This window comes from Theropithecus gelada, chromosome 19, assembly GCF_003255815.1.
Source record: "Theropithecus gelada isolate Dixy chromosome 19, Tgel_1.0, whole genome shotgun sequence".
Lineage (NCBI taxonomy): Eukaryota > Metazoa > Chordata > Mammalia > Primates > Cercopithecidae > Theropithecus > Theropithecus gelada.
Genome location: NC_037687.1, coordinates 12,909,082 through 12,922,697, shown reverse-complemented (window position 1 = coordinate 12,922,697; position 13,616 = coordinate 12,909,082). Strand labels below are relative to the sequence as shown.

The 13,616-nt window shown below is 49.2% G+C and overlaps 1 protein-coding gene across 3 annotated transcripts in view; it reads left to right on the top strand.

Annotated features, from left to right (window-relative positions):
* The window catches only part of CACNA1A (calcium voltage-gated channel subunit alpha1 A), a 309,344-nt gene that overhangs the window by 204,924 nt on the left and 90,804 nt on the right, over window positions 1-13,616 (top strand). For all 3 annotated transcript variants that reach the window (XM_025366939.1, XM_025366938.1, XM_025366937.1), the window contains 2 exons: window positions 1,782-1,888; window positions 3,401-4,210. In XM_025366939.1, coding sequence (XP_025222724.1) covers window positions 1,782-1,888; window positions 3,401-4,210 — 917 coding nt within the window. The remainder of the gene's footprint in view (window positions 1-1,781; window positions 1,889-3,400; window positions 4,211-13,616) is intronic.

The following is a 13,616-nucleotide window of genomic DNA, read 5'->3' as shown; positions in this document are numbered from 1 at the left end:
ACCAAAAAAGGCAAAAATCCCTGCCTTCGTGGAGCAGGGATTCAAGAGGGGAGACACACAAGAAACAAGATAAATTTGTAAACATACGTAGCTTGTCAGTTGGTGATAAACGCGACAGAGAAAAATTCAGTAGGGAAAGTCGGGGAGCGTTGGAATTTTAGATGAGATATGTGTCGCCCAGAGAGGTTGAGAGACTTGCCCAAGGCCACACAGCAGTAAGTTGTGGAGCTGGGATTTGAACCCAGGCTGTCTGGGTCTGCAGCTTGTGCTCTTAACTGCTGTGTACCAGTTGCTTGAATTTGAGCATGTTTCATGCTCACTTGGGAACCTGTGGGAAATGCAGATTCTAGAGCCCAGCCCTGGTTCTATAGATTCTTTGGGGGAGCCTGGGGATCTGCATTTTAGGTGTTTCTGCGGCAGATGGTCCAGAGACCTGGCTCTGAAAAATGCTAGGAATGGTGCCAGGAGGGGTGGGGGTGGCCCTATGAGAGCAGGGTGGACAGCCAGATCCCATCTCCATATTGTCTCTGACAGTGTCCTGATCTGACCATTTCCAAGGTGGTAAGGTTGCTCCCCGTTCCAGTAATTCGGAGCACAGCGGGAGAGCTGTCCTGCAATGCCATGACTTTTCTTATGGGCGGGTTCATTTCTGGCCGTTTCTTTCTCGTTGCTTTTTCTTTGCTTTTTCTTTGTTGGCTTTTCTGTTTTACGAATGAGGCCCTGCATGAAGGCTGAAGAAGGATTTAAAGTCCAAAAACGTCCTTTTCTGTATGTATTTTTAAAACATCTTCCCCCATTCTCCTCCTCTCTGAACCTAACCACCAGTGAGCAGCAGCACCCTGGGCAGTTGGCTGTAGCCCAAGTGCCCTGCTCTCCTCTCCCCACCGCCTTCCTGTCGTGGGGGCTGGGAATATAAATTCCTCTCCTGATTCTCTTTCTGGGGGCTGTTGACAGTGCATGGCATGGGCCATCAGATGCCAGGCTCTTCTGTGTGTGAGGCTAGCTGGTGTTTGTTGAACGTTGGTTCAGAGAGTTCACATGGCTCAGAAAGCCTAGTGAGAGGAAAATCCTTGCGTTGCTTTCCAGCTCATTAAGACAGGATGCAGGGGCCAGGCACAGTAGCTCATGCCTGTAATCCCAGCACTTTGGGAGGCTGAAGTGGGAGGATCATTTGAGGCCAGAAGTTCAAGACCAGCCTGGGCAACATAGTGAGACCCTGTCTCTCCAAAAAGGAAAAAAAAAAAAAATTAAATTTATCTGGGCATAGTGGCGTGCATCTGTAGTCCCAGTTGCTTGGGAGGCTGAGGTGGGAGGATTGCTTAAGTCCAGGAGTTCAAGTTCACTGTGATTAACTCAGTCACAGTGAGCTATGATTGTGCCATTGCACTCCAGGATGGGCAACCAGGGGAGACTCTGTCTCTGAAAACAAACAAGCAAAAGAAAAAAGAAAGAAAGAAAGAAAAAAAAAAAAAAACCGACTGCAGGAGAGTCTTCATTGTAGGAAGAGAAGGGACATTTTCATTTTTTGTCATCTGGTTGTGTGTGAAGATAGGCTTCATAATGAGTTAGATGTCAAGCTTATACATAGAGGGGATAGCAGTACGCTTAACCAATAGCAGGTACGCATTCCAATTGGGGAGCCTTGGTTCCGATTGGTCGATACTCAAGCCAAACCTATTTTTAAATATTTCAAATGTTGCCCCTGGTCAGCAACAGGGTCAGAAGTGAGTCCCCAAGGCCTAGTTCATGTTTTGTGAACAAAGATTCCATGTGCCTTTTAGGACGAGCAAGAGGAGGAAGAAGCAGCCAACCAGAAACTTGCCCTACAGAAGGCCAAGGAGGTGGCAGAAGTGAGTCCTCTGTCTGCGGCCAACATGTCCATAGCTATGTAAGTGCCCCTAATCCCTGGGATGCTCCCCCGGCTCCTCAACCTCCACACTATCCCAGGCACAGATTTGGGAAGCGTTGGGGGTGGTCCTTAACAGAACTGAGCTTTAGGAAGAGACACTTCTTGTCCTTCCACCCACTTTTACTCAATAAATATTTAATTAGCAGCTATTATGTACCCAGTACTGTTCTAACTTCTGGGTATACAGCATTAACAAGGAGAAAAAAAAAATCCTACCTGTGTGTAGCCATTCTAGCAAGGGAAGGAGCCAATAAACTAGATAAATAAGTAAATTATATATTGTGTTAGATGGTGATGGAACTACAGAGAAAGTAGGGGAGGGAAATAGAAAATATGGAAGTGGCCAGGCACGGTGGCTCAAGCCTGTAATCCCAGCACTTTGGGAGGCCAAGACGGGTGGATCACAAGGTCAAGAGATCGAGACCATCCTGGCTAACACAGTGAAACCCCATCTCTACTAAAAAAATACAAAATACTAGCCGGGCGAGGTGGCGGGCGCCTGTAGTCCCAGCTACTCAGGAGGCTGAGGCAGGAGAATGGCGTAAACCCGGGAGGCGGAGCTTGCAGTGAGCTGAGATCTGGGCACTGCGCTCCAGCCTGGGCGACAGAGCGAGACTCCGTCTCAAAAAAAAAAAAAAAAAAGAAAATGCTGGAAGTGAAGACAGTTGTGATTTTAAACAAAGTTGTCAGGGAAGGCATCACCTAGAATAGGGGTCACCAGTCCCTGGGCTGTGGACTGGGACCAGTCCGAGACCTATTAGGAATGGGGCCGCACAGCAGGAGGTGAACAGTGGGCAAGCAAGCATTAGCGCCTGAGCTCCACCTGCTGTCAGATCAGCAGGCGGCATTAGCTTCTCATAGGAACACAAACACTATCGAGAACTGTGCATCTGAGGGATCTAGGTTGCAGGCCCCCTTTAAGAAGCTAATGCCTGAGGATCTCAGGTGAAACAGTTTCATCCCCAAACCACCCCTCACACCTGGGTCTGTGGAAAAACTGGCTTCCACAAAACTGGCCCCCGGTGCCAAAAAGCTTGGGGACTATTCACCTAGAAGGTTACATGGCCTGAAGGAGGTGAAGGAGGAGCCATTGGGGGGCCTGGGGAAGAGTATCCCAGGCAGAGGGAACAGCACAGGCAACGGCCCTGAGTCAGGAACATGCCTGATGTGAAGGAGGCCTGTGTGACTGGAATCGAATAGTAAGTGTGAGGAGGTGAGGGCAAGGAGGTGCCAGGCAGATTGCACAAGGCCTTCTGGGTCAGGGGGAGGGCTTGGGCTTTTGCTCCTAGTCAGGTGGGAGCTATGGAGGGTTCTTGAGCAGAGGAGGCTGGGCCCTGACTCAGGTGCTCACAGGCTCCTTCTAGCATCCAGTGGGGAGTAGAGGGTGGAGAGCAGGAGTAGGAGGCTGAGATGTGGGTTGGTTAGCCTGGGCCATCCATCCAAGCTACAGTGCCTACCAACGCTCTAAGTCCTGTAATCACCCCACTGCAGGAAAGAGCAACAGAGGAATCAAAAGCCAGCCAAGTCCGTGTGGGAGCAGCGGACCAGTGAGATGCGAAAGCAGAACTTGCTGGCCAGCCGGGAGGCGCTGTATAACGAAATGGACCCGGACGAGCGCTGGAAGGCTGCCTACACCCGGCACCTGCGGCCTGACATGAAGACGCACTTGGACCGGCCGCTGGTGGTGGACCCGCAGGAGAACCGCAACAACAACACCAACAAGAGCCGGGCGGCTGAGCCCACCGTGGACCAGCGCCTCGGCCAGCAGCGCGCTGAGGACTTCCTCAGGAAACAGGCCCGCTACCACGATCGGGCCCGGGACCCCAGCGGCTCGGCGGGCCTGGACGCACGGAGGCCCTGGGCGGGCAGCCAGGAGGCCGAGCTGAGCCGGGAGGGACCCTACGGCCGCGAGTCGGACCACCACGCCCGGGAGGGCAGCCTGGAGCAGCCCGGGTTCTGGGAGGGCGAGGCCGAGCGAGGCAAGGCCGGGGACCCCCACCGGAGGCACGTGCACCGGCAGGGGGGCAGCAGGGAGAGCCGCAGCGGGTCCCCGCGCACCGGCGCGGACGGGGAGCCCCGACGGCATCGCGGGCACCGCAGGCCCGGGGAGGAGGGCCCGGAGGACAAGGCGGAGCGGAGGGCGCGGCACCGCGAAGGCAGCCGGCCAGCCCGGGGCGGCGAGGGCGAGGGCGAGGGCCCCGACGGCGGCGAGCGCAGAAGGCGGCACCGGCATGGCGCTCCGGCAACGTACGAGGGGGACCCGCGGAGGGAGGACAAGGAGAGGAGGCATCGGAGGAGGAAGTAAGTGGAGGCGACCTGGAATCCGGAGAATGACAGTAACAATAATGGCAACAGCCAAAGTAGCACGTGCTGTGTTTTTTTTTTATAAAAATGTGTTGTAAAATGCTGTATTTGGCCAGGCGCAGTGGCTCAGGCCTGCAATTCCAGCACTTTGGGAGGCCGAGGCGGGTGGATCATTGAGGTCAGGAGTTCAAGACCAGCCTGGCCAAGATGGTGAAACCCCATCTCTACTAAAAATACAAAAATTAGTCGGGCATGGTGGTGGATGCCTGTAGTCCCAGCTACTCGGGAGGCTGAGGCAGGAGAATCGCTTGAATCCCGGGGCGGGGGTGGAGGTTGCAATGAGCCGAGATCACACCACTGCACTCCAGCCTGGGCGACAGAGTGGGACTCCGTATCAAAAAAAAAAAAAATGTGCTGTATTTGGCCAGGAGCAGTGGTTCACACCTGTAATCCCAGCACTTTGAGAGGCCGAGGCGGGCAGATCACTTGAGCACTTGAGGTCAGGAGTTGGCGAACAGGCTGGCCAGCATGGTGAAACCCCGTCTCTACTAAAAATACAAAAATTGGTGGTGCCCACCTGTATTCCCACTACTCAGGAGGCTGAGGCGGGAGAATTGCTTGAACCTGGGAGGTGGAAGTTGCAGTGAGCTGAGATCGTGCCATCACATTCCAGCCTGGGCAACAGAGCCAGACCCTGTCTAAAAAAAAAAAAAAAGGTGTACTTTTTGTTTTTTTGATACAAGGTCTCGCCTTGTTGCCCAGACTGGAGTGCAGTGACACAGTCATAGCTCACTGCAGCCTCTACCTCCCGGGCTCAAGCCATCCTACTGCCTCAGCCTCACAAGTAGCTGGAACCACAGGAATGTGCCACCATGCCTGGCTAATTTTTGTAGAGACAGTGTTTTGTAGAGACAGGGTTTCACTGTGTTTCCCAGGCTGGTCTCAAACTCCTGAACTCAAGCATTCTGCCTGCCTTAGCCTTCTTAAAGTGCTGGGACTACAGGTTTGAGCCACCGCACCCAGCCTAATTTTTTTACCTTTAGTAGAAACGAGATCTGGCTATGTTGCCGAGGTAGGTCTCCAACTCCTGGCCTCAAGCAATCCTCCCACCTCAGTCTTCCAAAGTGTTTGGATTAGAGGCTTCACAGATGGGGAAACAGATTGAGTGAGCTCCTCAAGGTCATGCATCTAACCAGTGTCCTTGAACCCAGGCTATCTGGCACAAGAGGCCTTGAACATTTCAGGGAAACTATTAAGAGAAGCCCCACTGTCGTCCAGAATGATATAGTCTTCCATGTCCTTGCTGTGTGACTTTTGGAAAGTGACTTCATATCTCTGGGCCTCATATAACGGAAATAGTGGGATCTAATTGGGTCATTGCCAGGATTGAATGAAGTAATGTATGCAAAGGGCCTGGAAGAACAGTTGACACATAAGTGCTCAGTAAATTTAGACCATTTTTTGCCATTTTCAGCCAACTGTCTTTACCTAATGTTATTCTTCGGAAGTTTGAAAAGCCACTCTGTTGGGAGGTCAAGGCAGGAGGATCACTTGATACCAGGAGTTGGAGACCAGTCTGGGCAATAGAGGCAGACCCCATGTCTATAAAATATAAAAAATTAAACAGATATGGTGGCATGCACCTGTAGTCCCAGCTAGTTGGGAGGCTGAGGCAGGAGGGTCACTGGACCCCGGATTTCTAGGCTGTGATGAGTTATGATCGCACCACTGCAGTCCAGCCTGGGCGACAGAGCAAGGCTTTGTCTCAAAAAAAAATAAAAAAGAAAGAAAAAGAAAAGTCACTCTGGGCCCTAAGAATTAAAGGGGGAGCCAGAGTTTCAAAGTTTTGGATGCAGCGGGATGTGGTGGCTCATGCCTGTAGTCCCAGCACTTTGGGAGGTCAAGGTGGGAGGATCCGCTTGAGCCTGGGAGTTCAACACCAGCCTGCACAACATAATGAGACCTCATCTTTTAAAAATAAATAAAAGCGGACCGGGTGCGGGCGCGGTGACTCACGCAATCCAGCACTTTGGGAGGCCGAAGCGGGTGGATCACGAGGTCAGGAGATCGAGACCATCCTGGCTAACAAGGTGAAACCCCGTCTCTATAAAAATACAAAAAATTAGCCAGGCGTGGTGGCGGGCACCTGTAGTCCCAGCTACTCGGGAGGCTGAGGCAGGAGAATGGTGTGAACCCGGGAGGCGGAGCTTGCAGTGAGCCGAGATCCAGCCACTGCACTCCAGCCTGGGTGACAGAGCAAGACTCTGTCTCAAAAAAAAAAAAAAAAAGGTGTTCCGCAATGTTGAACACCTCTTGGTAAAGTTCCGTATACAAAAGAGTCTAGTCTTTCTTCCATTTATTTAATAGTTGCATTGCAGGAAAATGCAGTGTATATTAAAAACTTGCAAAAAATATGTTGTGTTCTTATGTAAAACAGTTAGGTTTAAACTAAAGGCACAGGATCAGGTGCAGTGGCTCCCATCTGTAATCCCAGTGCATTGGGAGGCTGAGGAAGGAAAATCAATTTAGGCCAGGAGTTCGAGACCAACCTGGGCAACATAAGGAGACCTCCATGTTTACAAAAGAATTTTTTTTAATTAGCCAGGTGTGGCGGCAGGTGCCTGTAGTTCTAGCTACTTGGAAGGCTGAAGCAGGAGGATTGCTTGAGCCCAGGAGTTCAAGATTACAGTGAGCTATGATTAGGCTATTGCATTCCAACCTGAGCAACAGAACAAGTCCTTGTCTCAAAAAATAAAATAAAAAGGCCAGGCGCGGTGGCTCACGCCTGTAATCCCAGCACTTTGGGAGGCCGAGGCGGGCGGATCACGAGGTCAGGAGATCAAAACCATCCTGGCTAACACGGTGAAACCCCATCTCTACTAAAAATACAAAAAAATTAGCGAGGTGTGGTCGCAGGTGCCTGTAGTCCCAGCTGCTGGGGAGGCTGAGGCAGGAGAATGGCGTGAACCTGGGAGGCGGAGTTTGCAGTGAGCCGAGATCGCGCCAGTGCACTCCAGCCTGGGTGACAGAGCAAGACTCCGTCTCTAAATAAATAAATAAACAGAAAAAGAAAGAAGCCCAAACAAACTAAAAGCACAGGTAATTACAAGCAAGATTTTTCAACTCTTTGAGGGACATTAGAGAGTCACGAAGGGGTAAAGATAAGCCTTTCCCATATGGGACTGTCCTGTACGTGGTAGGGTATTTAGTATAACTGCCTACCATTCTCTAAGTGCCTACGGTGCCCCTCAATCATTATGTTATTGGGTTTCCACATAGTTCTATAACACCTTCCTGAACGCCATTGTTCTAGGTCATTCTTTCACTTCAGTCTTCTCCTATGGGTTTATGCATTCATTCAGTTAGTATTTACTAAGTGCCTATTATATTCTAAGCTCTTGCTGTGAGTTCAGTCATGTAACTACAGGTGAAGTGGTCTGAGGCATTCTGAGAAATATGATCAAGAAACTGCTCCCAGGGTCTCAGGGCAGGTTTTCAGAGGAGCAATCTGAGAAGGGAGTAGAGTGTTTTAGTCTAACAACAGCATGTGCAAAGGCCCTGGGGTGGACCAGGAGGAGGCCAGTTTGCAGGATATGAACAGTGACAAGAAAGTGACGGGCAAATTGAAGGTGCATTGATGAGACTCTGAGGCCATCAGTCACTCAGGGGAATGAGAGGTCAAAAAGGGAGTTAAGGTGGAATAAAGTGTTTACCACAGCAGTCTATATATAGTAAAGACCAATGAAGAGCCAGGTACAGGCCAGTGTGATGGTTCATGCCTGTAATCCCAGCACTTTGGGAGGCCAAAGCAGGTGGATCACCTGAGGTCAGGGGTTCGGGACCAGCCTGGCCAACATGGCGAAACCCTGTCTACTAAAAACACAAAAAATTAGCCAGACCTGGTGGTGGATGCCTGTAATCCCAGCTACTCGGGAGGCTGAGGCACAAGAATCGTCCCAGGAGGTGGAGGTTATAGTGAGCTGAGATCATACCACTGCACTCCAGCCTGGGCAACAGAACAAGACTCTGTCTCAAAAAAAAAAAAAAAGCCAGGTACAGTGGTATGCACCTGTAATCCCAGCTACTCAGGAGGCTGAAGCAAAGGATTGCTTGAGCCCAGGAGTTCGAGACCAACCTGGGCATTTAGAGAATGGGAAGCTGGTATATTAAATACCCTACCATGTACAAGACAGTCTCATACGGAAAAGAATTATCCTTTCCTCTTCATGACTTTCTAATGCTCCTCACACAGGTGAAAAATCTTGCTTGTAATTATCTGTGCCTTTAGTTTGTTGGTTTATTTAGGGTTTTTTTTTTTTTGAGTCAGGGTCTTGCTCTGTTGCCCAGGTTGGACTGCAGTGGCATTGCTCATTTTAGAGATGAGCAAGACCTCATTTCTAAAAAAAAAAAAGAAAGACCACTGATTATTAATTACTCTTGCTATTGTTACTAATATTACTATTATTATCAGCCTTATTAACAGATCCAGTATTATTGAAGGAGGCAGAGTGACAGGGACAGAATGTCTCTCCCTAACAATATGCCAGGAAGAGGTTTTGAAAGACAACAGTAAACATTGGAGATTACAAAAGCAACAAAGCCTAGTCGTGAAAGGCAAGGACTTTGGGGCAGGCAGTCACATTCCTGCCCTATCACTTCCAGGCTGTGTGACTTTCAGAATTTCACTCCTCCTCTCTGGGCCTCCATTTCCTCGTCTATAAAATGGGGATAAGACTAGTAGCTACCTCCTACTCTGGGTACAAGATTTAACTGAGTTAGTACGTGTAAAATGCTTTGAGTAGTTCCTGGCTTATAACAAGAGCTCAATAAATGTTAGCAATTGTTTTGTAGAGTTTTGGGGTCTTACTACGTTGCCCTGGCTGGTGTCAAACTCCTGGCCTCAAGAAATTCTCCCACTTTGGCCTCCCAAAGTGCTGGATTTACAGGCATGAGATACTGTGCCTGACCATGTTAGCTATTATTAATATGAATATTATTAAGTACTCAGTGAATGCTATTTTTAGCAGTAGTAGTAAGCACTCAATAAGTGTCAGCTAATACTATTATTAATACTCTCATCAATAAACATAAAAAAAAAATAAGGACCCAGCTTGCCCAAATCCCACAGATGGTTCCTGCTCCCTCTCTTCTTCAGAGGAAGAAAATATCTCCCCACTTTCACCCCCAAAGCCTCGGCTGGCCAGACCCCCATTCTGAACCAGGGGAGCACTGCTAACTCCATTATGAATAGACACGTCAAACAACCCGGCTGGGAGAAGCATTATTCGTTTGGCTGATAAAGAGGTTCTAAGGCTCTTTGGAAATAAAACTTCATGAAGATTCATGCACTTTAAGAGGAAAAAAAAAAATCCAAGATCAGTCATTCACCTGCTTTAAAAAAAAGTGGGAAAGATAAAACCTCATTTGAGAATATAAAATAATAAAAAGACATTTTAGTTCTCTGTTGTGGCAAAGCCAGTGGCCTTCCGAGGTCTGCCTTGTGCATGTTTCTTCTTCTTCAGCCATTCCTTGAGGCTTTTTGCAAACGTACCCTGTGTTTTTCATTCTTCAGCGTATTGATAATTTTTTTTTTTTTTTTTTTTTGAGAGAGAGTCTCACTCTGTCGCCCAGGCTGGAGTGCAGTGGCGCGATCTCTGCTCACGGCAAGCTCCACCTCCCAGATTCACTCCATTCTCCTGCCTCAGCCTCCCGAGTAGCTGGGACTACAGGCGCCCGCCACCATGCCCGGCTAATTTTTTTTTTTTTTGTATTTTTTTTTAGTAGAGACTGGGTTTCACTGTGTTAGCCAGGATGGTCTCCATCTCCTGACCTCGTGATCCACCCACTTCTGTCTCCCAAAGTGCTGGGATTACAGGCGTGAGCCACCGTGCCCGGCCACATATTGATTTTTTTATTTTTTATTTATTTTTTTTTTTTGAGATACGGTCTCGCTTTGTCACCCAGGTCCCGGAGTACAGTGTGGTGCAATCACGGCTCACTGCAGCCTCGACTTCCTGGACTCAGGTGATTCTCCCCCCTCAGCCTCCTGAGTAGTTGGGAACTACAGGCGTGCACGACCATGCCTGGCTAATCTTTTGTATTCTTTTGTATTTTTTGTTTTGCCATGTTCCCAAGGCTGGTCTCCAACTCCTGGGCTCAAGTGATCCTCCCACCTCAGCCTCCCAAAGTGCTGGGATTACAGGAGTGAGCTACTCTGCCAGGCCGATCATATTTTTTTTCCTTTTTATTCACTTTGTCTTCTCCTCATTCCTACCTTCATCTGTCTTTCAGTGGCCCACTCCAGTGAAAAGTGGACTGACGCACATTCTATTTCATATAATTCAATGGCTGCTGGCCCCAGATCCTCCGTACCAGGTGGCCGAGCCCAGTGGCCCTGCAGGGTGGACAGAATGAGGGTGGAACTTTCCCAGACTCTCAGTAAAAATCTGTGGAGGACAGAGCATCTGCCTCTCCCTTGAAGCCAGGCAGTGCCTCCTCCCAGGCCTATCCGGGTGCAAAGGGAACTTTTGCCAAGACCTATTCCACTGTAGAATTCTTGTCTCTGCTGTTCGCATCCTAATTCCACCTGCATCTGTCACCATGACAACCCACTCCCCAAAAAGAACAGCAAGAGAGATGCTGGACTTTTGACCTCCACAGTTTATCCTGCATGGGGGCAGGGGGTGGTTAATTCTTTAGCACTCTAATTCTTACGGCACCCCCAATGGGCCCTAGTTTTTTGTTTGTTTGTTTGTTTGTTTGTTTGTTTAGAAACAGAGTCTTGCTCTGTTACCCAGGCTGGAGTGGAGTGGTACAATCGTAGCTCACCGTAGCCTCGAACTCCTGGACTCAATTGATCTTCCCACCTCAGCCTCCCAAGTAGCTGGAACTGCAGCCTCATGCAACCACACCCAGCTGATTTTCTTTTTTTTCCCTTAGAGATGGGGTCTCACTATGTTGCCCAGACTGATCTCAAACTCCTGGGCTCAAGCAATCTTCCTTCCTCAGCCTCCCAAAGTGCTAGGATTACAGGCGTGAGCCAGAGTACCAAGCTGCCTGATTAAAGCATTGAACACCAGAGAGCCCAGCTCAGCTGTTTTCCAGCTGGGTAACACTGGGCAAATGACTTTGCCTCTCTGAACCTCAGTCTCTTCCTCTGAAATGGGGCCAATCACTATACCCATCGCAGATGCTGGTGGTTGCAGGGATGAAATGAGTTAATACGTGAGGTCCTTAGGACAGAGGGGTGGGGGTGAGCAATAAACAGAGACTGCTGTTATTATCACCCCCACATAATCTGATCTCGGGGTCTGAGTGTGCCCCAGGCAAGGTGTCCACAGTCCTCCGCAGAAGGATGCCAAAGTGATTAGCTGGCACAAGAATGCCGTGCAGAGCAGGTGTTATGCAACTGGCCGCCTATTCCAGGCAGAGGATGCCAGATCCCCAGGGAGAAGGGGGAAGGGGGAAGGGGCCCAGCTTCAAAGTTTTCTGCCCCTTTTGAGTTCTCCTTGAAGACACTTTGGAAATGAAACCTCCTGGAAATTGATATTAGGCCTCTGCAGGCTGAGCTTGTTAAAATTTCCCAACAAACAGCCAACAGAAACTCTATGAGGAAGCAAAAACAAGACAAAACAAACATTGGCAGACCCTTTTCCATCCGCTCTTGGTAGATGGTACTCCTCTAAGAAAATGCCCCCACGAGTTTCTCCATGGCCTCTTGAGCTGGTGGCCAAAGGATTTAGGTTCTCTTTGAAATTATAACTTAACTGGGCCTGCTTTATGGTAGGCACCTCTCTCTCTTGAATGTGTATATACATATACAGGGCCAGGTGTGGTGGCTCACACCTGTAATCCCAGCACTTTGGGAGGCTGAGGCAAGTGGATCACTTGAGCCCCAGGAGTTCAATACCAGCCTGAATAACATAGTGAGACCCTCTCTCTACAAAAATTAATAAAAGTAACCAGGCACAGCAGTGTGTGCCTGCAATCCCAGCTACCTGGGGTGGGAGGATCGCTGGAGCCCAGGATTTAAAGGTTGCAGTGAGCTATGTTCACACCACTGCACTTCAGCCTGGGCAACAGAGCGAGACCCTGTCTCTTAAAAATATATTATTATTGGCCAGGCGCGGTGGCTCAAGCCTGTAATCCCAGCACTTTGGGAGGCCGAGACGGGTGGATCACGAGGTCAGGAGATCAAGACCATCCTGGCGAACACGGTGAAACCCCGTCTCTACTAAAAAATATAAAAAACTAGCCGGGCGAGATGGCGGGCGCCTGTAGTCCCAGCTACTCGGGAGGCTGAGGCAGGAGAATGGCGTGAACCCGGGAGGCGGAGCTTGCAGTGAGCTGAGATCTGGCCACTGCACTCCAGCCTGGGCGGCAGAGCGAGACTCCGTCTCAAAAAAAAAAAAAAATATATATATATATATATATATTATTATTATTATTATACACACGCATACCCACACACACGCATTACAGATAATGAGAAAATACTCTCAGCCAGGTTTTCACGTGATACACAACTTCTCAAAAAGCATCACAAGCAGCTTAGAACTAGGAATTTCTTTGTGGACTGTCCAAGATGTTGAGGAAATACTGGTTTAGAATTTACCTCATTTAGGCCAGGTACGGTGGCTCACGCCTGTAATCCTAGCACTTTGGGAGGCCAAGGCCAACAGATCCCTTGAAGCCAGGAGTTTTAGCCTGGCCAACATGGCAAAAATCTTGTCTTTACTAAAAATACGGAAAAAGAAATTAGCTGGGTATGGTGGCACACGCTTGTAGTCCCAGCTACTCTGGAGGCTGAGGCAGGAGAATCACTTGAACCTGGGAGGCAGAGGTTGCAGTGAGCCGAGATCACCGAGATCGCACATTACACTTCAGCCTGGGTGACAGAGCAAGACTCCATCTCAAAAAAATAAGATAGATAAGATAAACATATATAATATATATTTTATATATATATATATAATAGAAACTGTGAAACAAGTGATCTTTGTATGTTTCCAAAATATAACAGCAGGACAGGCATAGGATAGATGTTCCTATTGCAAAAGGGAGAAATTGGAAGGGATAAAGAGGTCACCAATCCTAAGCAAGTGCTAAATCCAGCAAGACAAATCCCATTAGGTTTCAAGGCCCGAGAATAATCCTCGGTGACTCTCAGCTCATTAACATACTTAGTTCTCAGAGCCAGACTCAATGAGGTTACGGCCCCCATGTTATGGATCAGGAACTGAGGCTAAGTAACTCACTGGAGATTATGTGGTAAAGAAGGTCCGGGATCGGCCGGGTGCGGTGGCTCACACCTGTAATCCCAGCACTTTGGGAGGCCAAGGCGGGCGGATCACGAGGCCAGGAGATCGAGACCATCCTGGCTAACACCGTGAAACCCCGTCTC